Here is a 26,698-nt window from a genome sequence, read left to right as displayed (position 1 = left end):
ACTTGCCAGACATTACCTGATTGGTAAATACCATTATGATAGGATTTGCAAAGTGGTTGCAAATAAGTGCTGAACACTTTTAAATCTGTTTGTCTCAAAAAGCACCTTAAAAGGCTTACAGTTCCTTTAACAATTGGAGATTAAAGAAACAGTGGAACTCCGTGTTTCCTAAGGCACAAAAAACAAAAACAAACAAACAAACACAAAACAAAACAAACAAACAAAAAGTCAGGGCAAATTCCTTTGTGAAAATGCAAACCAATAAAAGCAAAAAGCAAAACGCAAAGCATTTTCCTGAACCATTCCTACCCCACCCCTCCAATATCTAGACAGAAATTCAATCATTTGGATACTTCTGTGTCACTGTCGTTCAAAACACGCACTGTGACTGGAGCCAGATAAACAGGTTCACAAATTACAGAATTCTCCCTTGGAGTCCCCATGGCAATCTGCTTTATCTGCATTATCACCAGGAGTTTGTGAAGAATGAAAATTTATCTCTGAAAATTACTTTGTCCCTAGGCTAATACCCTTTAATTTGGCCTGAGATCCCGGAATGAGTACTTAGGCTTGAAACAGCCTTTGCTACGTTTACAAGCCATGGGAAAGTCGCTTTGTTTTCTCTAACAAGTCTGGACACTGGTGTCTTTGTCTTCAGCTTTCCAGTCCTAGGAGCTCCTGCCCAGAACGTCTGTCTTCTTTTTTCTAGACTCCTTTACCTACTGTGAAGCCTTGTTGCTATCTCTGTGGCAAGGCAGGGCCTTTTCTGGCACGCAAACCTGCCAGGTGAATCCGCCCCTCAGGGGCGTGTCAGTACCATTTCCTGGAGCAATCTCCCAGGGTGGCTCCACTTTTCCTTTGAGCTCAAATAGTTTGCTGTCTACTCTGCAGCTGCCAGACCTGCTCCTGCTGCTGCTCAGGTAACTCATCTCTGACTGGCACCGTGAGGGATGAAAGGTGGTTGATAAAGACCCTCTTTGCGTGTCCCTGCTTGCCTGCCTGCCTTGCTATCACCTTTCTCTGTTTATTCCATAGGGAGAGCACCTGGGGAAACCCTTCCTGACCACTGAGGAGATGATGAGCTCAAGCTATTGGAGTGAGACCAGCAGCAGCAGCTGTGGGACCCAGCAGCCCACAGAGGTGCTGCAGTGCCAGCCACAGCATTACCACTGTTACCATCAGTCAAGTCAAGCCCAGCAGCCTCCAGAAAAAAATGTAGTGTATGAGCGAGTGAGGACCTACAGCGGGCCTATGAATAAGGTGGTGCAGGCCTTGGACCCCCTTGGCTCACGGGAAATGCTCTCCCCCCTCAAAACTGCCTCCTCCTACCAAAATTTGGTTTGGAGCGACCATTCCCAGGTAATAAAAGATAGATATTCCAGATTGTTGGGAATTGTTGGCTTTCACTGTCATCTACAGGATAGCTCTTGGTGACGTGCAGTTAGTTATGTATGTGTTGGACAGTCTCCCAAATTCTATCTCTTATATCTCTTAGGCATTTTTTTTTTCATTTACTAATTCCTGTGGTTGGTTGGTTGCCATTCCAATGATTTACATAACCTAACCTGAGCACAGGAAGGCACATTTTAAAAACTGAAGTTGATTGAAAGATGTGTTGTAAGTGGCAAACCATTTTGCCTTTAACGGCAAAAATAGTCATCAACCTAAATGCAAAAGGTTTATTTTTAGAATAGTTCCCCACTGATTCGCTTCATATCAGGAGCAAACAGGTGTTTTGTGCCAAGTAGAATGATATAGAGACAATGGCATATGTGGAGTGACGTGTAGTTATTTGTGTTCAGCTAATAGTATGCTGATCCTGGCTAAGTGACAGGTGCACATGTCTTAGAATTTTCTTATGTGTCAAAATGACACATTGATTCATATATATACTAGTTGAATAATTTACAGAATGTTGGTAGAAGTCAGGTTATAGGATTTGAAAAGCAAGAAAGAGGTAAGCCAGTATTATATGAAAGCTATAAAAGATGGATCTCTAAGGCACTCTTGAAAATGAAATAGTTTCTAAGATTTTTGTTTGTTTTGTTTTTACCATCAATATCTGTGCTAATAGTCTTGCAAGTACATGAAAAACAATGTGGAAAGACGTTATAAAATGACAACTTAATGTCTGTTTTGATTCTCTAACTCTCTTTATATTAAATGTACATATCTTTAAGCTTTCTGTGAGCTTCTGTCCAAACTGAGATTGTATTTTCAAGATATTTATACTGTGAAAACCTCATAAAGCAATGACTGAGATCTTTTCCTATCTTACATTATTATATAAATTGGAAAGAGTATAGATTATTTTTCCAAAGTCCATAATTCAAGTAGAATATGAAGCAACATCTTTAAAATGTACAGAGAAACTTAAAAAATAGATTTCCTCGAAGATACAGATGGTTTACAAACTATAGGCACAACAATTTTACTATTGTTTTTTATTCAACACAGGATAATTTCATGGAAAAATACAAAATAAATCTAGGATTTAACACCAATAATTTCCTTTTTATCCTATTCTTCTTTTATTGAAAATAGATTTTTTTCATAGAATATATTTAGTGTCCTCCTAACTCCTCGAAGATCATCCCTGATTCCCCTCCCATCCAAATTCACACCCTTTCTGTCTGTAGTTAAGAAAAACTGTCATCTGTATCGAGTTCAAGGAGTAGAAAAGTATGAAGGTTAAAAAAATCCAAGGTTGTATAAGTGATCTTAGTGACGCCCATTTACATTCCAATATTCAACATTAGCATGTTGATGAGCAAGAAAGTTGACATCATCTTAGATCCTAAATACCTCCAAACAAGGAAGGTTAAAAACAACAATTACTATTATCATAGGAATGCTGAAGTCATCCTAATTTTCAATTATTTCAACCCACAGCCTTTTTTCTTCATGCTAGTAAAAGAATGATAGATACATTCTTAAGAGCAATATGTATGTACTGAATATAGGACAATTTTGAGAATTGTGTTTTATTGTTTGTTCCTTGTTTCAACTTTCCTTCTTATTAATAATGTCAGGGTGAAACTAAGATGGTGAAGCTTTTTATATGACTTTCCTTCTTTTATATGGAATTTGCTAAATTAATCCCTCTATGACTATTTCCATTCTGAAAGTTAGTTCCCTAAAGAAAAAAAAAGTACAGACCCTTAGAAGCAGAAAGTGTAACCTTAGTAGCTGAGATAAGAGACTGGGATGGATTTCATTGTGATGTCTGGAGTTATCACTAGAGAAAAATAAAAATATGGATGAGTGAAAAGGAGAGACATGAGATTCAAGCTATGTGGCAGAGAGGAAGAAGATTCCCTTGGTAGGAAAGAGAAGTGTTGACTATAAAATTTCAAGTTGACTTGGATATGAAGTCCACTAAAAGGGCCTACAACAAACCAGTTTTTTAAGATAGTTACCACAATGATAGTGAATAGGAATCACTTCTATTTAGTTTTCCTTTCTTCCTGTTTGTTGTTGGGATGATAGTCTGACACTATGTAAAGCAGTCCTAGATGTGATCTCAAGTTACCTTCATGCTGACAAAATGTCTATGCTTTAATGGTACCTTTATTACATACCATCTAGGAACTAGGAAGTGAATATTACTCAAAACTCCTTCTACAATTTTAATAAAATTTCTCTTTAAGATACAGTGTTTTAGATGAGTTGATATGTGGCAATTATGCTGATGTCAGAGTTTATTATAGGGGAAGCCAAGATAACGAGGATTAACATTCAATTTCTGGACATGACGAATTCAATTAAACTTTTACTTTGTTTGGGTGAATGTAGGATATTTAGAGAACTCAGATTTTAAAGTAAGTCTTGCCAGTAGTAAAATATGCTCCCTTTGAGAAACAATTCATGCCATACTGCTTTGTTTCATAAATCTCAATCATGATTTTAGACTTAACTGAATGCCATTTACAACTATGTAGAATTTTCTATCTCTGGTGTTTTAGAACAGGTTTGTTTGTTTGTTTTTTACTACTTTGCTCTTGTGTACTAAAATTTCATTTATGGATATAAACATTTATATTTCTCTCTATATGATACATAATATTGCTTTCGTTTCTTATCTATAATTGATAAGACATGGTTTTCTTGGTTATTATTTTGTCTGACTAATAGGGTACTTCTCAAATAAAATTAACTATAGATACTAGTTGCTACTAAGTTATCTGAATTAATAGTAGAATTTAAAAAATTAGGTTTGCCTTCAGGAACAAGTATAATCATACAAAACCAGAAACACATTTAAGCCCAATGTGGTCTTACAAATAAATGAATAATGTTCTAGAAGCTACTCAAAGCTAAAGAAAACAGTAGCAACAAACTCCTTTATAATTCAATCCTTAACGCTTAAATATTAAACCACCATAATTAACTCAAAGAGACATACTGCCTTAAATGAACAACACTGATGTGAATTATTCATTCGACTTATATTTGTTCCTTTGGCTAATTTAAGTATTCATGAAGGTCAAGATATTTTCCATGAATACTGAGAAACAGTTTTGAGAAAGAAAAATGGATCAAAATTAAATATTTTAAATCATTCAGTTAACAGATGCTCTGTAAGTGCCTATTTTACAGGAAATGCTGTCTTCTAGATAAATACCATTTGCTTGTCAAAAGAAAGTCCACTTTGAGGATCAACATACAGAGTCTGGGCTGTAGGTGGCACATATGTCCATCTACATTTAAAAATATTAATTTCTGTTTCATAGGGATTTTATTAAATAAAATATTTGGTTTTAATGTATGGGCTAAAAAGTCTGCCACTCTTTTGAATTTAAAAACTTGTAACAAAAAAATCTGACCTCAGAGAGCAGCCTAGAGGTAAATGTGAATTTGTAAATGACCTTTGCTGCCAATAACTATTCACCTGGGCATAGGTTTGTTTACATTATTATTTTCCTTTGTTTTTTGTTGCAAAGACTGTGAATGACTTCCCTACTGTGTTAAGATTGCTATTTACTACCAGAAATATTTCCTGTTCTGGTTGGAGGGGTGTGTTGCTTTGAGAAATTGTTGTTCAAGGGTGTGGTCAGTAAAGGGAATGATTGTTCAGGGAAGTAGGTTGCCTGAATAAAGAATGAGGTCATGGGATAAAGGGGCTGCTGTTTTCAGAGTTGGTCATCCCCTTTGTGCTTACAATTAAATGAAGCTTTAGAATTTGTTAGTACCAGTAATTGCTGGGTGAAAACGTTTATGGCAGTTGTCTCTTGTTAAAGCAGATCTGATAAATTTCTGGGGCAATTTTCAGACAGTGACATTCACAAGCTGTCCTGGTGGTGTAGTAATGGGCAGGGAATGTAGCCAATGGAAGAAGAGAAAAAGTGTTTTATCAACTAGTCTTTCTTCACAATTTATGGCGAAACTACTGGGAGATTTGCCATGCTCTTAAGCTTCATTTAAAAGTTAAAGCCTTTTTAAATAGATTTAAACAGACATTTAGCATCAGAAGCTATCCCAGTAGAAGGTCTTCTTTACATTTGTTGGGTCATATAAGACAAGAAGCATGCACTGAAAAGAACTATATATTCTGTTCTGTTTCCATTTAATAGTTGTCTTTAAAAAGACAGAATAAGAATCAGGAATATGTATCTTAAGTGAGGGATTTGGGTTTGAAAAGAAGAAAAGAGTGGAACTGCTTTTTCTTTGCTTTACATTACAACACCATCATAGACTTTTATTCTAAGTGAACGAAATGTTTGTCTCATGGGTGGGGGAAGGTGCTTATAATTTACATGTTTCTTGTATAAAGCATTGAGCCTAAGGCAGGTGTTTGACAATGTTACTGACTTTGAAAGGTTCTAACAAAAGCTTTCTCCATACCATGCAGGAAAGTTATTCAAATGCTAGTCTGCCTTGGGAAATTCCATCAGGATAAATGTCAGGTAGATTTAAATATATTATGGTTTCAGATTTTGTGTTTTTATGGGTTTCGTGTTTGTGTGTGTCTATTTTTCTTTTTATTCCTGTTTATTATTACTTTGCCTGTTTGTTTTCTAAAGAGAGAGAGAGAGAGAAAGAGAGAGAGAGAGAGAGAGAGAGAGAGAGAGAGAGAGAGAAGCAGGTCTCTAACTAGGTAGAGTTGGGGAGGATTTGGGAGTGGTTGGGGGAGGGGAAACTGTGATCATAATGCATTATATAAAAAAATTATTTTCCAGAGGCAGGTGGATCTCTGTGAGTTTGAGGCCAGCCTGGTCTACAAAGCTAGTTCCAGGACAGCCTCCAAAGCTACAGAGAAACCCTATCTCAAAAAACCACACATACAAAAAAGAACAAAAAAAAAATATTTTCAATTATAAAAGAGCTATAAAAATATAAAAAAGAGCCGGGCATTGGTGGTGCACGCCCTTAGTCCCAGCACTCAGGAGGAAGAGGCAGGCAGATCTCTGTGAATTTGAGGCCAGCCTCGGCTGCAGAGCGAGTTCCAGGAAAGGCTCCAAAGCTACAGAGAAACCCTGTCTCGAAAAACAAATATATATATTGCATGCCTTTAATCTCAGCACTTAGGAGGCAGAGACAGGTGAATCTTTTAGTTTGAGGTCAGCCTTGTCTACATAGTGAGTTCCAGAACAGCCAGGGCTACACAGAGAAACCCTGTCTAGAAAAACAAGTTTCAAAAAAATACTGCTCATTGCAAGCTACTGAGCCTAAACCTAACTCAGTATTATTACTTTCAGTGATTCTAACAGGAGGATCCATAATGCTCCCATGATCTTTGTTAGAAAACATTATATATTAGTGTTTAAGTAAAGGCTTAAAGTTCAAATTAAAAATCATGAAGAAGTTCCATGTTCCTTGCAATATACTTCCAAATATATACAGAAAAAAAATCTTTGTGTATATAATATTCTCTACTACCTAATTCATTTATTTATTCTTTGTTACTTGAATATCTTAAGTACTTTGACCAGAGCCACCAAGAGATAAGTGAAAGCCAGTGAGAGATGCTTGAAGAGGTTCAGATTTTGCAGTCTAAAGAGCAGTTTCAGAGAAAATTCCCACAAAATTGCTCTCTATGGAATGTCTTAGGGATTGCTATAGGTAGTAAACATTCAGATACTAAATGTTCAGGTGGACTCTAATAGAACAGAACTCTGAAACAATGTACTTTAGATTTTAAGCTTGAGTTTAATTCCTGGTACAAGAACTCATTAGCTATGTCATTTTCCTCATATATAAAGTGGGGCAATAATAAGGAATGCATAGAATTATTGCTATAGTCAAATGGGATTATTGTTGGTTGGCGGTGGTGCTCGTGGCTAGCTGCCACCCATGGCGGCCATGCTGATAGAGGAAAGTACTGGATGTATCAGTGATGGAAGAGTCATGAGCCATAGTTACCTTTCTAGAGATTTATTGGGAGAGAGACAGAGAGAGAGAGAGAGAGAGAGAGAGAGAGAGAGAGAGAGAGCAAGAGAAAGAGAAAGAGAAAGAGAAAGACCATGTGGGGCAGGGAGAATATGGAAGGAGAGAGTACGGAAAGAGAGAACACAGAGAGAGAACGCTTGCTTTTTAGGCTGAGATGCTGTCACAGGCTGGTGACATAATTAAGGGCATAATCCTTACATCCCAGACTTTCACTTATTATATATAAAAAAGCAGGTAGGTGGGAATAGGGGTGTTGTTTCTCTCAAAAGCTGCTTCCAGCTGACTGTTGGACGTTGGTTGGCTCTTGGGGGAGTCTTCTGAGGTAGACAGGTGTTGTGGAACACTGTCCTACATCCGTTGTTCTGGAGACATGTATCCCTCTTGGCTGTGGCTGGGAACCTTCTGTCTGACAAGATGCTGGTGACACAGAATAAAAGCTTAGAGAGAAAAGAATCATTATTATTATATGTTGGTAGATCCAGCCTGTCCAGGTGGATTTTGAAATATGTTAAGCTTTATCAGAGACAGATTATTTTAAAGCACCTGTTTCCTTTACTAGTTTGCCATCCAGGAGACAGGTGATCAATTGTTAAAAGCATCTCATAGTAATAGATGTTTACATTAAAGTCTTTTTTTGTAGCATGCAGACACTTTTGGGTCTGGGGGTGTAAATATCTTTTAGTTGTTACAGTTCTTACCTGATGATCTCTGGCTTTCAGTTCTATGGTGGTCTTGTACCATTAGCTGAACAGTGAGTTAGAACAGGGAACTGGGAAGAGAAAAGCTTGAGGTACATGAGATTTTTTTTTTTAATTAGGGACAAGGCAAAGTTCAGGGTCCTGCCTGTATGCACATGAGAAACACAGGCAGTGGATTGGAGTGAGACAATGGACTCTTATCTTAGCTGGAAATCTTTTTCCATTAAGTAACTCTGAAAGTGCAATTAAATCTGATGAGGTGGGTAAGGCTGTCCACTGTACCCGACAATAGAGAAAGGAGAGGTGACATCCCAAAATTCCCAGGACTGAGTCAGTGGTTTTGGTATCCAGAAAGAAACGAATTGCTTCCCTGCTGTGTTCTGGGTTCCCTGCCATGTCTGTAGCCAAGCCTAGGTTTGCTGGAGGTCTTAGCTTGATGTACCCATGTGCCTTGGCACTTGGGGGCAGTCAGCTGACTGATTGTCTTTCTAGGCAGCACTTTTAACAAGGCTGTTGATGGCCTGGCAGGGCATTTGCTAGCCCGTGGCCTTTTTCTCACTTAAAACAGGGACCCAACAGCTTTTGGGAGTCAGCGAGTGCCAGCATTTGGCAATTTTGTTTTTGAGCTTTCATCTCTTCTCTGGCATATCTTAAATGCCATAGATGACTCTTTGCCTGTGGGATCAGGAGCCTTGCTCTCCAGATGCTTAAGTTTTAGTCAGGGAAGTCTGGGGAACAAGGAAAGGATTTCACTCAGTGTCCTGAAATTTTTTTCTGATGATTGATGGCTTAAGGACAGCTTTTGGAAGATCTGCCAGGAGGCAGACTATGACCTATCCTTTTGGAAGACTTGTCTGAGGCTATAAGCTGATTTTTGGCATAAGAGCCATCCTGACTATGTAAACTTATTTGTATGGATCTTAGCTGCTTCCAGATCCATTTGTGTCTCCCAGGGCAGTTTGAGAATGACTGGGTGGAGTTAAGGTGAGTTACTTCGAGAGTCCATAGAAGCCACCCAAACACGCCCATTTGAGTCCACCCACTGCCTGCGGAAGTCAGACAGAAAAGGTTGCAAGTGGCAGAGGCAGAAATGGGGAGGGAGAAGGGTTTAGAGCTTTAGCAGAAAGCTTAGGGATAAAGTAACTCTTTTATTTGCCCGTTCACTGGCAGAAGTTCCTGCAAAGCTGTTATGTGGCCAGATTTACCAATACTGCCCCTATCCGCCAATGTGAGTGGTAAATGTATCTGCCCCTTTGTCCCATGGCTGTAGCCAAGAGAAAAATAAAAAAATAAAATAACAAACCACGTTCAGACTCCAATCTCAGGCTTCCCTGAGGAGTGAAGAGAGATGTATGAATTAGCTCAAGATACCCATCCCCTTAATCAAGGGATTCTAAGGGATGCAGCTGTGCTGCAGTTGTTCCACGGTGGACCTGAGACAGCATTTACAGCCTAGTCAGGAGTGAAAATGTGCCTGCCATTGTCAGCACAGCCCAAGGACAACCCCTGGGGTGTCCGTCACAAAGAATATAGCTCAGACTACAGCCCTGAGAACAGCAGACTCACTGTGGTGAAGAATCATGGTAGTAGCAGTAGTGGTATCTGTGTGGGGGTCCAGCGGAGGCCAGGGACAAGCGCTGGCTCACAGTCTTGCCGTCTCACTGGATGGGGGAGGAGGTGGCAAGTGGCAGCAGTCACAGCAGGTCCTTGGTGTTCTATCCGAGTCACGACACCAAATGTTGGTTAAGTGGCAGCGCTCATGGCTAGCCCCTGCCCGCGGCAGCCATACCTGTGGAGGAAAATGTTGGATGTATTGGTGACAGAAGAGTCATGAGCCATGGTTACCTTCCTTTCTAGAGCTTTATTTGGAGAGAAAGTGGAGAGAGAGAGAGAGAGAGAGAGAGAGAGAGAGAGAGAGAGAGAGGAAAAGAGAGGGAGAGAGGGAGAGAGAGAGGGAGTCCTGTGGAGCGGGGAGAATATGGAAAGAGAGATTGCAGAAAGAGAGAACACAGAGAGAGCATGCCCACTTTTTAGGCTGGGATGCCATCTCAGGCCAGTGATGTATTTAAGGACATAATCCTTACAATTATATGTAGTAGAAAATACATAGTTAAATGTTAAGTATTGTATTACTTTGAATAAGTCACTTGTTAGAACCTCTGTTTGCTTATTTGGAAAGGAAAAATAAATGCCTTTCTTCAGAACTGCAGAGACTACTGACTAAATGTGAAGGTATCCAGTGCAATCTTAGAGATAGTTAGCACTCAATAATTTTATATCCTTTTTTATTTGATTCCTTAAAAGTAAAAACCCCTTTGTGGTACAAGCAAGGAAATCAACTAAATAGCACACCACACTGTAGGAATTCATTTAACATTAGAATGTTAGGGAGACTTCATGTGCTTGAAAAGCTTAATAGGGCTTTGCTAACTAAGAAAGAATAGGGAGAAAAAGTATTAAAGCAGTTTTACCAAGTGTATATGTTCAGAAGACTTAAATAGAAAACTGTATTTATAATCCTTAATGACACAAATATCCTTTAGAGAACATCATTTGGAAGTCCTCATGCTCTATGTTTTTAACTTGAAATGCAATTTTTGAGATAAGGTTTTAAAATTTGTTTTCTTTTTCTTTTCTTTTTTAAAGAGTAAGGTCGCACCAAGCATTAAAGCCTCCTAATGTTTTCCTTAGAAATGTATCCTTAAAAATTGTAATAGAAATGCTGAACTGTAGCTCTTCACAGTTGATGGCTTCTGGTGGGGACGGGGAAGGACTCAGTTTTCTCTAAGGGGCTGGCCACTGCAAGTTTGACCATGCTCCAGTGAGTATATGGGCAACACAAATTGGACTTGGTGTATTTTTTTCTTCATTTTTGGAGGATAGGGCACAAGGGTGAGAGAGTGGACCTGGGAGGACTGGGAAGCAAGTGTGATCAGGGATACATGTGTGAGATTCCCAAATAATCAATAAAAATATTATTTTGGAAAAAAACAAACAAAAGAAATGTACTTTCAGTACAGAAGCCATAGCCACATGTTGCTATTAATTTTCATGTTTCAATTAGATAAAACCCAATTCAGTTCTTCAGTCATAGCACTGTCATTTTAAGCATTTAATACTTTTATGTGGCTAGTGGTTTGTGTACTAATCAGTGCTGATATAGAACATGCCCCACATTGCCATGAGTTCTACCAGTGTGTGTCTATAAACTCAAGCCATCTGTTATCTAAGTAGAGAAATACCACTAAAGACCCTTGAATTTAAAGGAATATTTGACAGTAAAAATGTATGATCCACATGCTGCTAATTTGTTAGATCAGTGATGATGGATACATGGGGATGAAAAAATAATGAAGTTACAACCTTCCAGAGTGTGAGTTTACAGTAACTATTTCAGAAGAAATAAAAACTTTTAAAGACCTGAACAAAAAACATATGTTTGTAAACATGTATCTTTTGATTTTTTTTTTCTTTTCAAAATCCCATTGTTTCATGGAGAAAATTGTCAAGAATAGGAGAAAGATGAAAACTGACTCCTATTAATCATAGAGTATTTTCCTGTCTTTGTTTCATTTGGAGGAGGTTAGACGGTTTCACTATGATAACCAGGGTGGCCTGATACTCCCAATTTCAAGTGATCCTCTTGCCTCAGCCTACCAAGTATCTAGGCCTACAAACACATCCCACTGTGCTCAGGCTTTCTTTCTTTTGTACACATGATTTGGATTTCATATCCTCTCCAGAACTGTCTCTTAACTTTTACTTTCCTGAATTATTTTATGATCTTTAGTTAAAAAAAAATTCCCATTTTTGCAGACCAGGTTCCATGAAGTAACAAAGATGTAATATAACCTTTGGAATTCTATACAGCTAGTGTATACTAAAACTGGGATTTAAACCTAGCATTTAGTTGCAAGTCTATACCTATAACCATTATGTAATATTTTATATTCTTGGCATGTGCATTTGACTCATTTACATTACAAAGTCTGTGCTATCTGATTCATTGTTATATTTCATTATCATTTTCTTTCATATGTACCCATTTTAAACTACCCAAGATAATATAGATGAACATAAGTAACATAGGGTGGACATGATGTAGTCTCATCATTTAGGAGGCTGAGGTTGTAGGATCATGATGAATTTGAGACCAGTCTTAGCTACACAGTGAATTTGAGGCCATCATAGACTTCCCAAAAAAAAATGTAGCATGAAAAACATTCTGTCTGAACTATGTTCTTTCTCAGGAACAAGGTTTTTATTGTCATTCAGAATTACTTTTTAAAATATTTTTCAATAATTTTACTGATTATTTTTTATCAAAATACATGATGTAAGAAATGTATTAATTTTTAGTCATTTCAAAGGTCTAAATGCCCTAGGATAACTTTGATGGAAATATTGAAAGAATAAAATCTCACTTTACCTTAATGTGAAATTAATGATCTTAATGATACAAAATGTCTTTGATGATGTGAATAACATTTTGTGTAGTTAAGAGTTTTCCTGCCTGGCCCAGTCAGGACAAATCTCTCTTACCCGCCAGTCCCACAGTCTCAGACCCAACCAAGGAAGCATACAGAAACTTACATTGTTTAGAAACTGTATGGCCGTGGCAGGCTTCTTGTTATTTGCTTCTTCTATCTTAAATTAACCCATTTCTGTTAGTCTATACTTTGCCACATGGCTTGTGGCTTACCAGTGTCTTTACATGTTGCTTTTCATGGTGGTGGCTGGCGGTGTCTCTCTCCAGTCTTCTACTTCCCAGAATTCTCTTCTCTCTTGTCCCGCCTATACTTCCTGCCTGGCCACTGGCCAATCAGAACTTTATTTACACAGAGCGATATCCACAGCACTTCCCCTTTTCTTTTTTTTTTTTAAGGAAGGTTTTAACTTTTACATAGTAAAATTACATATAACAAAACAATTATCAAGCAAGAATTACAGTTACAATATTAAAGAAGATATCCTATCTTATATTTGTGAGTTTAAGGTTTTATACCTAACTTATCTTTTATCATAACTGAGGAAATTATAACTATCTAGCCTTTAACCACATCAAAGACCTCAGAAGGATAAAATATTACCTGAGAACCGGGAGAAGGATGTAAGTATTTTTCGGGATTCTTGCAGGGTAGACAGAGACAGCTGGCAGTCTGGACAGTCACCTAATGTTCCTTTGTAAAGTTGGGGCATCTGTCTTCAGCCCACAGGGCTAGAGTCTCTTGGTCACTTCTCTCAGTGTCCTGTAGAATGTCTGGCAGTTTCCTCTGCGAAGCAGGAACCTGAAGGACCATTTTGTCAAGCAAAGTTCAGTGGTCACCTTTCTATGGGTCCTGCATGTCTAGTAGATCAAGCAGTCCAGGCAAGAACAGTTTCTTGCCCAAATGGCTATTTTTGCCAAGGTGAAGATAAACTCCATATGAAGTGTCTTCAATGCCCATCCTCCTCTCTGAAGTAAATCGGTGCTGCCAGGAGCAGACATGTCTCACTGTCCAGAAAGTCTAAATTTTAAAAATATTTTAAATGCCATATTCTGTAGACCTTTGAAGTGTTTGAGGATTACCTGTCTATCTGAAATATCTCTCTGTATATCTAGAAGACTTAACTAACATGTCTACGAGTATGATTATCATAGATGACTAATTATTAATCTATTTTTAATTATCCATTTCAATTTAAAATGAGCTGTACAAACATAATACCTTAAACAAGAGTAGAAATATACACACAGGATAACAAAATTAACTTTAAGTTTGTATCACAACTAAAATCTATACCAATGTAAAACATTTTAAATGAGTTGTTGCTCTTTAGAAGTAAGTTCATTAATCTACCCTTTCATCCTATCATATCTATATCATATCCCCTTTTCTTCTTTAGAAAGAGATCTCATTTATAATCAAACTGCTTTAAAGAAAAATATTGGTTTTTTTCTGTCCCACACCAGAGGGCTCTTCTGATTTGGGACACAAGAATCTCTTAACCTTTTCTTTTAGCAATATGTCTGGGTTTAGAGAAGGAGTGAGCCAATTCCATCTCCAAAGCCAGCTTGATAATTTTGGGAATGTGGGTGTAGTTTCTATTACTACTTCCTGCTGGAGGTGGGCGCTGTATCTTATGGGGACACAAAGAAAATTTTAGGATTATGGAGTCGTCCATTAGGGTGAACCTCTGAGCCAGTTGCCTTGAAACCATTCTGGATGTTGCATCATCTGGGCCATGGTGTCATCGGAGACCTTTCAGGTGGTCTTGGCTGATCAAACCTGATGTATCTTAATCTGGAACAAATCCACAGCCTCTGGCTTTCTGTGGAAACAAAAGCAGAGACTCTTTTCCAAAGCAACATATCCTTATATCCAAATTTTGAAGTCAAGGTACCTTTAAAATTTACATATTTGTTTAACTCAACAGCTTTTATGATCAAATCTTTTTCTGCAGTTAAAAATCCCAAAGACAAGACAAACCAGATTCTCTGTGTAATATCCATCTTTGTAAGACGGAAATGCTGCTGTGGCTGGTGGCTCCGCCCACCTCAGCTTCCCAACATGGCTGTGGTACAGTTTGCCGACAGCTCTGGTTCTGGAGCCATGTGTACCACCAACTATCAGAAGCAGTTCTATTAAAGCAGCGCATAGCCCAGAAACTTTTTTTTTTTTTTTAAACTAGCAAAGGTTAAATCCACCACGCAGCAGAGTAGTGTCGCTTATAGACTCTTCATTCCCGCCACACTGCAGGTCAGATGCACACGCCAGGAACCCGCCAGAGTAGCTCAAACCTGCAGGCTGCCGCTAACTTGAGAGAAACAATTAGGAAGCTATTTTTAGCTCCGTTTAGAATCTTTTTTCTCAGGTTTTAGGTGGAAACTCTTGCCAATATGTTGGGTGCCATTTGTAGCTAGAGTTTTCCTGCCTGGCCCAGTCAGGACAAATCTCTCTCACCCACCAGTCCCACAGTCGCTCAGACCCAACCAAGAAAGCACACAGAAACTTACATTGTTTAGAAACTGTATGGCCGTGGCAGGTTTCTTGCTATTTACCTTTTCTATCTTAAATTAACCCATTTCTGCTAGTCTATACTTTGCCACATGGCTTGTGGCTTACCAGTGTCTTTACACGTTGCTTCTCATGGCGGCAGCTGGCGGTGTCTCTCTCCAGCCTTCTACTTCCCAGAATTCTCTTCTCTCTTGTCCCGCCTATACTTCCTGCCTGGCCACTGGCCAATCAGAATTTTATTTACATAGAGTGATATCCAAAGCAATTTTGGGACCTCCAATTCTGCTTTTTAATCTGTCCCTCATTTGCTACATCTTTCCATCTTGTGTTCCACATATCCATACTACTGTTTCCTAAACAAATTAAGTTTGCCACTCTCTCCACTTCCACCTTTGTTATTTACATTCTGTAAATAATCAGTCCTGACTCAGATATCTGTTCATCTTACTTATTCCTCTAAAATGCACCTATAAAGTCATCTTTAAGGTTTTTCATAACCTATGTCTTTCCATCTAAACGTACCCTAGATGTGGTCTACTTTTTCAATTAATGTTAGATCGCATAAACTACAGGGTGACACATAAAATACTACTTTGGTCTCTCCTTCCACCCAGGCTTTCCACCTCTTAAAGGTTGACACATTATTTCTAAAATCAAGACTCAAAGGCAAATCAAAATAATTGTTATATAAATATAGTATGTCAGCTTTTTCTTTCTTTTTATTCTGCTTTTCTGCACCCTCCCTTACCCCCCTTTCATACCTCTGTTTTTTCTTCCTTGTCTATGAATATGGCTTCTCCAAATTCCTGAATATGGTTTTTGTAAAGACATGGAACTGTTTCAGACTGTTACACTTCCATGACCTCTCTTTAAAATGAAACTAGAAAGGCACATATTGCTTCTTAAAAAAATTGAACAGCACATAAAATAAACATAATAGACATAAGGAAGTAATTCAATGAGTCAATTTGTTTCCAGATCTTAAGTCTTATTAAGCATCTGAAGTTGACTTGTTTATATTTGGTCTGTAGCTTTGATGGGTAAATATTTGTCACAATTGTTATGGCATATGATATTAAAGGGTAGGTATTTTGATTGGTCCTCATATCAACTATTTTTGCTTATAGTCGTTAATTAGCTAGCTTTTAGATATATTCAATGTACTTGCCCTGCTGATGAAATTCTGTCAAAATGAAGTTCTTTTATTAAATTTCATTCTATAAACCTCTAATGGTTTGACATATTAGTTATATGCCCAAAGATTCTCTTGTAAAGACTATTATAACTCTTCAGTACTCATCCACACACCAAACTATATTTGGAACTTTCTAAGGAAAGATTTTTGCCTTAAACATACCATCTACTTACCCATTTACTTCTTACACAACTTTAGCTTGGATGTTATTGTGGCTTGATTATAAAATGCACTAACTAGCTCATGCTATATACATATATTCCTGAATTGGTAACACTATTTTTGGAGAATCTAGAAACTTTAAGGTAAATGTGGTCTACCTAGAAGAATAAGGTCACTTTGGGTAGGTCCTTCAGTGCACATCTTCCCTGGCCAATTCCTGGACCACTCTCTCTGTTTCTTGATCTATCATGGTGTGTAATCAGCTGTTCTCCACCACAGGCTCCTGCCACCTGTTCTTAATCACATGGGACCAAACATTCTGAAACTGCGAGCCAAAATAATTTTTCCCTTAGCTTATTTTTGTACTGGATCAAAACTATCCAAAAGTGACTGGATCTGACATAGAGATTCCAACATAAAATTATTTTAAATTCCTCTCAAACTTAATTACACCTAAAATGTCTTTTCTAGAAAAATTCCTCAAGTTCTCTAGAAACACCTCGTCTCATTTCTCTCCCCATAAAACTTTCAGTGATATTCAGTCTATAATTTCTTTGTTTGACTTCCAGATCAACTTGTGATCTGCTTCCTATGGACCTTATTTTGTTGAAACCCTATTCTACTCTCCTGTGCTTCAGACCAAATATAAACTACCATTCTCTAAATAAGACTCCAATGTTTACACGTCTCACCAATCTATACATGACAAAATTGTAGCAAAATTTATCACCCTCTTCTAATGTTTCTTTGTGATCTAATCTTTGATTATCTAAGGTTAACTTTACCTCTTAACACTTGAAGTTCCTGTAGTAAACTCATTATAGCTCTAACTTCACTTTTCTTTGTAAATTTTTATCTGCTACCTGATTATAACTTTGGTAACAATAGAGATTATATTATGTTAATTCTTATACCTCACTGCACTGTTACATAACAAGTGATATCCATTACACATATAAAGAGGGCTGGAGACATAGATCAGTTGGTAGAGTGCTTGCCTAGCATGCATGAATCCCTGTGTGTGATCTCCAATACCTACATAAGCTGCATGTGGTCATACATTTGAAGTGTAAATGGCCCAGAGTTCCTCAGCATTTGAGAATCAGAAGTTTAAAGTTATTCTTGGCTTACATAGCAATTTAAGACTAGTTTGGGTTACACGAGATTCTGTTTTCAGAAAAAAAATAGGACACAAATACAAATTAAAAAATCCAATGTTCCAACAGTCCAAGATAATTGCCCAAGTTAACACAGCTATTTTAATGAATTATGCATCACTGAATGTAGAAACTTAGGATAATTCCATTGTATCAATTGTTCAATTTAATTAGATAGTAAGGTGTCTCACTTTAAACATGTTTGTATTTATTATGATAAGTCATTTGGTGATAATGCTGTTTTTTATCACCCTAGAATAGCATAAAAGTTTATTAGAGGACAAAAGTAGTATCCTGTTTTTAAATTCCATTCTTCAAACAGTCCTTGAATTTAGAACATAGCGTATGGTTTTCAGATTTTCTTTATGTCTAGAGGAGAATAACAGCTTTCCAGCTTCTGATTTTCTTTCTTTTTCACTACACTGTGACACTGAAAAGCACTGTCATTAGAGTAAATAACTGAGGAACTCTGGGCCATTTACACTTCAAGTGATTTAACTTTGAAAAAACATAGCTATTTTAACAGCTGAAAATGGATGTATACTTGTGAATAGTGAATTCCCTACTGGAAACTAAAGGTCCTAGCTCTGATATAGTATGTGCTAAGATGCAGAAAATTATCTTGAGTGATATGGTGAAATTCTCTCAAAAAGCCAACTGATTTCCAACTACTCTGATTTTAAAATTGCCCAGGCCATGTCTACTTCATAAAAAGTAAATGAGGAAGAGAAGAAGGAACACTGTTACAACTTTGTCAAAGCTAAAAATCATTACCTGAGGCAGCATAGGACAAACAGACCTGGAATTTGTACCAGATCTAGCTTATGTAATTATGAACATTGATTTCACCGTAAAGGAAGCTGACAACAGTGTGATGCTTATCATTTCTGAGCCACAAGGATAGATGTCAATAATACAGTATATATTTTATAAGAAAAAGTCGAACTTTCCTGAAATATTAAAGGGATTAAATGGCAAAAGTAGTAAGTAGAACTTCTTCAGTGTTTTATTTAATTTAGAGCCCTGAGGCTACACTTTGCAAATATATCATGCAAGTCTAGAGATACCCTTTACTGAATTTTTAACAGCTTAAATTATTTAATCAGGGCTGTCTCCTCATGCAATCACTTTTAGGTAGGTGTAATATTTTTAAGAATAGAAAAGTTGCTTTTGAACTGGGTGTGATGATATACACCTGTAATTCATGTATACTGTAAGAAAAAGGCAGGGAAATCATGAGGCCAGCCTGAGGAACAAACTGAAATGCTGCCACAGGAAAAAAAAAGCAAGGATACAGCTTGGCAGTAGAGCACTTTTTCTTCATGCACAAAGACCTCAGTTAATTTTCCAATAGCCAAAAATATAAATGTTACTTTTCACCAGAACTAATTTTAAGGAGGCAAATAAAAATATATTTAGACTCCTAATATAAGATCTAATTACAATTTACCTTAGAAGTAAGTAGATTCTTCAATTGATAAAACTGAAAATATAATCAAGCAAGTCATAAATATGGTAATATTGATTGATTTAAATGTATGATTTCTGGAGTCATTGCTACTTTTGTTGAAATTCTAGTACTCAATATTTCCTGTATGACTTTCATCTATTAAATTAGGTTACTTTCCTCTAACATTATTTGAGTATAATAGAGTTGTAGAAAATGCTATATAAGTTGAAATAAAAAACTCTTAATATGTGTTATCATCATCATCATCAATGGAAAACAAGATAGATAAGCTTAAGACATTTAAAACTGTTTTGTCAATATGCAACCAATATGGAAAATAAGTTAAAAATGATCTCCCTTTGTTTATAGAATGTCAGAAATAGAAAATAGATTAAGGAGTGTCTAAATCGCATTTACACACAACCTCACGTCATTTCCACATAAGGAAACTGAAGCTCATGGAAGAGACATGGGTTACACAATATCACAAAATTTCCAGTACTATAATGAGGTTCCAACCCAAGGAGCCCTTGCACCTTTCTATTATATACCATGATAACCAAAACACCTCATCTGGGCCTTTAATTTCTTAATCATCAGGAATGAAAGGCTGTGGTACAAAAGCACGTGAACCAAAAATAGCACTGCCCTTTGAATTTAACGATTTCATTATGAAGGATCTAAATGATGTGTGTATGTCTATGTGTGTGTGTGTGTGTGTGTGTGTGTGTGTGTGTGTGTGTGTGTGTGTGTGTGTGTGTGTGTGTGTGTGTGTGTGTGTGTGTGTGTGTGTGTGTGTTCTATAGAAAATTAAACACTCAGAATGTCTACTAAAAAAGAAATTCTTATTCCTGGGGTGACCTTTAAATTATGACATGCTTTTCATTGATTCATTCACAAACTATTTTTCACTTCATATGGAACAGGAAATGACTGTTTGAAGGATCAATAAAGGGGATAATTATAGTGATAGTTTAAGAACATCATATGCATGTGACTGTCATGATGAAACCACTTACTTTGTATGATTAGTATGCTAGTATAATATCTCACTAATCTTTTTTTTAAAGAAAGAAAAGAAGAATTATGTTCATGTAGAACAAACCCCGCCTCCCCCCCCACACACACATTTTTTTCTCTATGATCTCTTGGCCAGATCCATTAGCAAATAGTTGTATTTGGAATAATTTTTCTGAAGTGAAGAATATGTACCCTTTTGCTTTGCAGTCTGAAACCTTCTGCATTTATCTGAACAATTTTTAGCTTCCAATAGGAAATCGAGGAACCTATTCAGAGGCGTCCTGAAAATAATGAATTTATATTATTGAAGTTGACATAAAGGAAGGGGAATATGAAAATATACCAAGTTGAAGACAAAATGATTTAAAAAAATGCCAAAGTGTCCAGAACACTTTCTAGTCTGAGCAAATGTTTCAAAAACATGTTATGCTTACCTTGTACCTTGGCTTCTGATAAACCTGTCAGTGTTTACTTTGTCTACCTGTGATTCTATTTTTAATTATCCCTTTCTTAGAAAAACATTTTTCTGTTTGTGGGAAAATATCCTGGAGGAGTGTCAATCCATGGTAAATTATAGGAAGGTGTGAGGAGCTTGAGTAATGTTATCAACTGTGCAATCTGGAGATTGGGGAGTAGCTTAGTGGTAAGCACTTGAGTATCATGTGAGCTCTTGGGTTTGATCCTCAGTACCTGCACACACTAATGAAGCAATGCATATTAACTAACTTGGGGTGAAAGGTAAACAATGATAGCATAATCAAAAGGGTAATAAGTTTGTCTAATCATTGTGAATACCACATTCCTTCACTTCTGTGAATGATTTTGAAGCAACACTGCTGGCTCCAGAAGTAAGCTGGTACCAGACCAGATAAAGTGTGTTGGAGCCAACTTGAAGTAGTCTAACAAGAAGCTGGTCAAGTAATTCAGTAAATGTGTCCTTTGGAAAGATGGACATCATCAAAGAAAGCTTACATACAATGCTCTTATTTGTGTGACTAATAAGATTATTATGAAAATATAAAGAACACCTCATCCTTTCAGTTGTACAAAGTACAGTGTTCAGAAACAATTTCTGAATGTTTTTTCTCAACAGGAGCTCCATTCTCCAACTCTGAAAATATCTACTTGTGCACCAAGTACTCTGCATATAACACAAAATGCTGAACAGGTAAACAATGTTGTGTGTTGGATTTGTTTTTCTTATTTTTATGTAAGTCTTGTTCATATGTGTGAACAATCTTTAGGTCTTTATAGAACTACATATTCACAAAATGTCATAGCTCACAAACAAAAGAAGATATTCTCATATATGAATATAATCTTTACCCAGGAAAAGAATGGATAGCAAGTGCCATGAATTATATTGTTACTTCCATTATTCTCTGACTCGAAGATTAACTTCTGCTTAGAATCTTCTAGTGAGTGTGGATATTTCAAGGGTCCTTGGTACAAATAAAGTATCTGGATTTTGGGTTGACTGGGGAACTGCTTTTGCAAGTGGTAGTACTTGAAAATGTATATTTAGAGGATGACTCTTACAAGGCAAGAGATTATCCTTATTATGAGTGTATGATTTCAATGACACACAGACTCTTATTTCCTTTCACCTTTATGACCTAATAATCCTAGTTATTGGATTAGGTTTCAATGTAAGTATTGTACATCCAAATGAGATCTGTAATAATAATTAATACTGCAATAAAATTTATTTAGCTAATTGATATGTGCAAAAAAGTAAAGTCTAAGGAAATAAAAACAAAGCATATTATATTTGTATTTACATGGGAGAGGAGCATACAATTTCAGGTGTAAACAAGAGAGAAGATGCTATTTTAAGTTTCTGGCAAACACATGGTATTTTGTTGTCATTAAACCCTGATTCCTAGTTCAGTTGGAATAGTTTGTTTATTAACTACTTCCTTTCCCTTTATATTTTTATTGAGAATTTAATATATGCATATAATGTGTTCTGATAAAATCTGTTCCCTGTTTCTTCCCCCTAAATCCGTATTCTTTCCTCACAACAGCTGTTTCTCCAAACTTCAGGTGCTTTTATTATTTTTTCAAAAAGAATCCTCTGGGTGCTTCCTATATGGGCATGGCTGTTGGACATCATGCTATAACATGAGTACCTTTTCAGGGGACACATCCCAGACAAAATCTTACTCCCTACCCACTAGCAGCCATCAGTTCCCAGAAACTCCTTAGCTAGGGGTGGGGCTTCATGATCTCCTCCCCCAACCAAGGTGCTTGGCTGGTTTGATCTTGGACAGACCTTATCCATGCAGTCACAGCCATTGTGAATTCATGTGTACAATGGGTTGTCATGCCCAGTAAAGAAGGTTTTTCTGGAGATGTCCTCAGTTTCTGGCTCTTACAATCTTCCCACCTTCCCACCCCTTCTTTCATAACATTAAATTAAATTGTATATGTACTTTATCACTTCACTATTCATTTACAGATGTTTTTCCCATTGATATATACAAAGCCTCTTATATTAGTAATACTGACTTTTTCCATTAAACGTTTCCAATTGTCTTTATTCTAGTGTTTTCTCTTTCTGTGTCTCTCTGTCTCTGTCTCTGTCTCTCTCTGCTTCCTTCCTTCTTTCTTTTTTCTTTTTTTCCTTTATTTGGATTTCTGAGACAAGTCAAGGTATGTACACCAGGCTAATCTGGAATGCCAGATCTACTTGCTTCAGCCTCCTAAGTACTATAATTACAGGCCTGCAGCACCACATACAGGCTCTGTCCCTTTTAATGTAATCTATGGCTCTCCACTTCCAACACGATAAATATTAAAGGTGTATGCTACCATGCCCAGATAAAACTAAATGTTTAATTAACTAACATTAAGAAGTATTTTGTTCTAATCCTGTGGGGATGCATCCAACAAAACAAAATACTTTAAAATATCTCACCAAGTGTAGTTTAAAAAGTGTAGAGAAGCACCTATATACCAAGCTGCTACTGTTGCGTCTGATTTGCTATTGGTCATGCTTTCATAGCACACTTCTTTGTGGTCTTTGTGATTTCCAATGTGCTACATATGGCCACATCAGCTAGCTTTAGATGGAGAATGGCCTTAACTTGGAAAATGACACCACATCAGAAATGCCTTTCACTCTTTCCCAAAGAAGTACTAGAGGATTAGTTGACCACTGAGCAGGCACCACCAACCCTTCTCCAGAAAGCAAATCAAACAAGAGATTGGACACTATTAATTACAAAATGTTAGGTCCAGATCTTTTCTCCATAATCTATGAAACTTTCTCGATTTTCTCAAAGCTGATAGCAATGGGCAGAATACAAATACCCAAGTCATTGTAGAGGTTGCTCCAAGTACTTACTCTAAAGCCTTTCAATATACATAAATAAAGCCTAAACTAGGCAGTCTCATTCCCTAAGTTGCTGTGGAAGTCTCTGCAAACACCACAGCCGGTAGGATGTCTCTGGGAGTGGAAAGGAAAGTCCCGGTTAAACAAGACTCAGTAGGTTCAAACTTCCAGGGCCTGACAATGGGCAGTTTATTTTAGGCATATGTAAGCACAACACAATTTGGAAAAATATTTTCTCATGATAATTAACCCTATCCCACATGTACAACAAAGCTTAAGACATGATTATATTGAAACTCTTGTAAAATACAGATGACATCTTCTATAAAGATAGGTTTTATATATATATATAAACTAAGGAAGCAGGTTCAACATGAACAGTGCTCATGATAAGGGTCTCTGGGAGGATGGCACCATTAATTGACTGAGATAAATGTAAGTCTAAGAGAGCTGGTGTTGTCTGGCCATACAGATAGAGCAGATGTCACCAGGCTATTAACCACATCTGTTCTCAGCCTTCTGGGCAAAACCAAATCAAACCAAAACCAAAACCAAGTTATATATCTCTTCCTTTGAAAAGACAACTCCGTGTTTTTAACCCTTCCAGTTTCCCTAGTGCTTATCTGTGAGCACAAGGACCTCCATTCTTCTCAGAACTTACAACCCTGATGGCAGAAGCCTTTTTCCTTGGTGAGGAAAAACAACGGGGACGAGGACTATAAGTAGGAATGATAAGTATTTACATATCATGTATTAGTTACTTTTCTGTCACTATGATAAAACACTATGACCAAAAGTGATTAGAGAATTGTCTTAATTGGGGTTACTTTTACTGTGATAAAGCACCATGACGAAAATTATTTTGGGGAGAAAAGGCTTTATTTATGCTTCCGAATTGCTGTTCATTTTTGAAGGAAGTCAGGACAAGAACTCAAGTAGGGCAGGAACCTGGAAGTAGGAGCAGATACGAAAGCTATGCATAGTGCTGCTTACTAGCTTGCTCCCATGACTTGCTCAGCTCTCTTTCTTACGGAACTCAGGACCACCAGCCCAACAGTGGCCCCACCCACTATGAGCTTCCCCTCCATCAATCATTACTTAGAAAATGTCCTACAGGCTTGCTTACAGCTTGACCTGATGAAAGCAATTTCTCAACTGAGGCTCCCTTCTCTAAGGACTCTAATTTTACCAAGTTGACATAAAACGAGCCAGCACAACTGACCCCTTGCCAACTTGATACACAAATAACTCACTGTTAAGCCACAACCTTTTCTTTCTTGTCCATCTCCAAGATCATACATTTATATTGATATTACAATATGAAACATTTTATAAATTTTAAAAGTCCCACAGTCTTTAAAAATTTAAGCACTAGAAATTTCAGTCTCTTTAAAATATCCAGTCTCTTTTAAAATCCAAAGTCTTTTAAAATCCAGTATCTCTCAACTGTGGACTCCTACAAAACAAAAATACATTAAATATTTTCTTACTTCAAAAGGGAAGAACAAAGGCATAGTTACAATCTGAAAAATGCAAAACAAACTCCCAACTGTAAATAACTCAGTATCCAAAGTCTGGGATTCACTCAAGATCTTCTGGTTCCTCCAAAGGGCTTGAGTCACTTCTCTGGCTCCACCCTCTTCAGTTCACACAGCTTGTCTTCTAGGATCCAGCTGGCTTTACTCCACTACTGCTGTTGTTCTTGGTAGTCATGTTATGGTGCTGGCATTTCCAAAACGCTAGGGTCTTCTGGTGCAACTGGGCTGCACTTTCACCAATAGCCTCTCCTGGGCTCTTTCATGGTGCCAAGCCTCAACTTCTTCAAATAAACCCTTCAGTCCTAGGACTTCAACTGTCACTGAGACTGCACCTTCACTAGTGGCCTCTCCTGGCCTCTCACAGTGCCAAGCCTTAGCTGCTCTCCATGACCTCTTCAAGCTTTCAAAACTAGAATTACCTGAGTGACGCTTACATTTTACTAAGTTCGGCTGCCAGCACAAGGTACAACCTTGGCCACCTCTGGAACGCAGCTTCCCTGTGCTCTCAAGAGACTCTTTCCAGAAGTTTTTACAAGTGATGCTGGTCTCTTCTTAATCACCACTGATTCTTCATCCCAGCTGACCAGCATCAAATGTCAGAGCAAGGAAAAGATTTTACTTTAATGGTTCCAGTCTCTTGTGAATCATAGCCGATTATTCAGCTCCTGATGACCAGACACCACACATCCTCCACAAAAGTGACCTGACAGAGGCTTTACTTCTCTGTGGAATGTCCAGGTCTCTATCATCTGCACTGCTTTCAACATTCATATCTTCCAGAAGAGTTCACTGAACTCTCAACATTCAATGACTTTGCTGTCCCAAAGTTCCAAAGTCTCTCCACTATCCTCCCAAAACAACATGGTCATGTCTGTCACTACCCTGGTACCAACTTCTTCTTAGAGTTATGATTGCTGTGATAAAACACCACAGACAAAAACAACTTGGGGAGGATTGGATTTATTTGGTTTATTTATACTTCCACATTACTCTTCAACAATAAAGTTATGTTGTACCCAGAGTTCCCCAAAGACCACCAAGAGACTGAATCTGAAGCAAAAGCAAAGTGTCTTTGTATTATTATGAGTTATCTCTGGACTCTCCATTCATCTGACACAGCAGCAAAGCAGGAGAGACCCCAAGTAGCAATGGGGCAGGGTTTTTAAAGCAAGGGGGTTTGAAGTCTACAGACTTCATAGTAACAGACTCAGGATTGGTTTATGTGAGTGGCAATCATGTTAGTAACTTTTAATTGGCTGGGGTTAGTTGGGGGCTACAGTTATCCATTTTGGGGCAGGCCAGGACAAGTTCCAGGCATTGTCCTTGAGCTGTCATGGAGGCTGGCTTGCCTAGCACATACTGACTATAGGGGTTGACTCAGTGGCCCAAGGCTCTGTTCTTGATTCATGCACATAGCTTTAAGTTGGTGAGGGTCCCAGACAGTAAACAACTGGCTGAACCTTGAGCAGTCAGAGTATGAGTATGGGCAGAAAGGGAGCTACTGCAAGGACTATGTCTTTTGTTCATGGCCCTCCCAGAAACTGCTTGCTCAAGTCTCAGGAAACTGAAATTGAGGCCTGATCTCTGAGAGAAGGCTGAGCAGCCTGTTATGGTGTCTGCTTGGTCCTTTTAGCAGTTAGAACAGGAACTCAAACAGGGCAGGATCCTGGAGTCAGAAATTAATGCATAAGCCATAGATGAATGTTGCTTAAGGGCTTGCTCTCCATGGCTGGCTCAGCCTTGTTTCTTATAGA

The 26,698-nt window shown here is 37.7% G+C and overlaps 1 protein-coding gene across 1 annotated transcript in view; it reads left to right on the top strand.

Annotated features, from left to right (window-relative positions):
* Positions 1-1,074: 1,074 nt before the first annotated feature.
* Pof1b (POF1B actin binding protein) overlaps positions 1,075-26,698 on the top strand; it is a 71,254-nt gene continuing 45,630 nt past the window's right edge. The window contains exons 1-2 of the mRNA XM_036173880.1: positions 1,075-1,359; positions 21,163-21,237. Coding sequence (XP_036029773.1) covers positions 1,075-1,359; positions 21,163-21,237 — 360 coding nt within the window. The remainder of the gene's footprint in view (positions 1,360-21,162; positions 21,238-26,698) is intronic.

Source organism: Onychomys torridus, chromosome X, assembly GCF_903995425.1.
Source record: "Onychomys torridus chromosome X, mOncTor1.1, whole genome shotgun sequence".
Taxonomy (NCBI): Eukaryota; Metazoa; Chordata; class Mammalia; order Rodentia; family Cricetidae; genus Onychomys; species Onychomys torridus.
The sequence above is the reverse complement of the archived record's forward strand: the minus strand, read 5'-3'. Positions and strand labels throughout refer to the sequence as shown.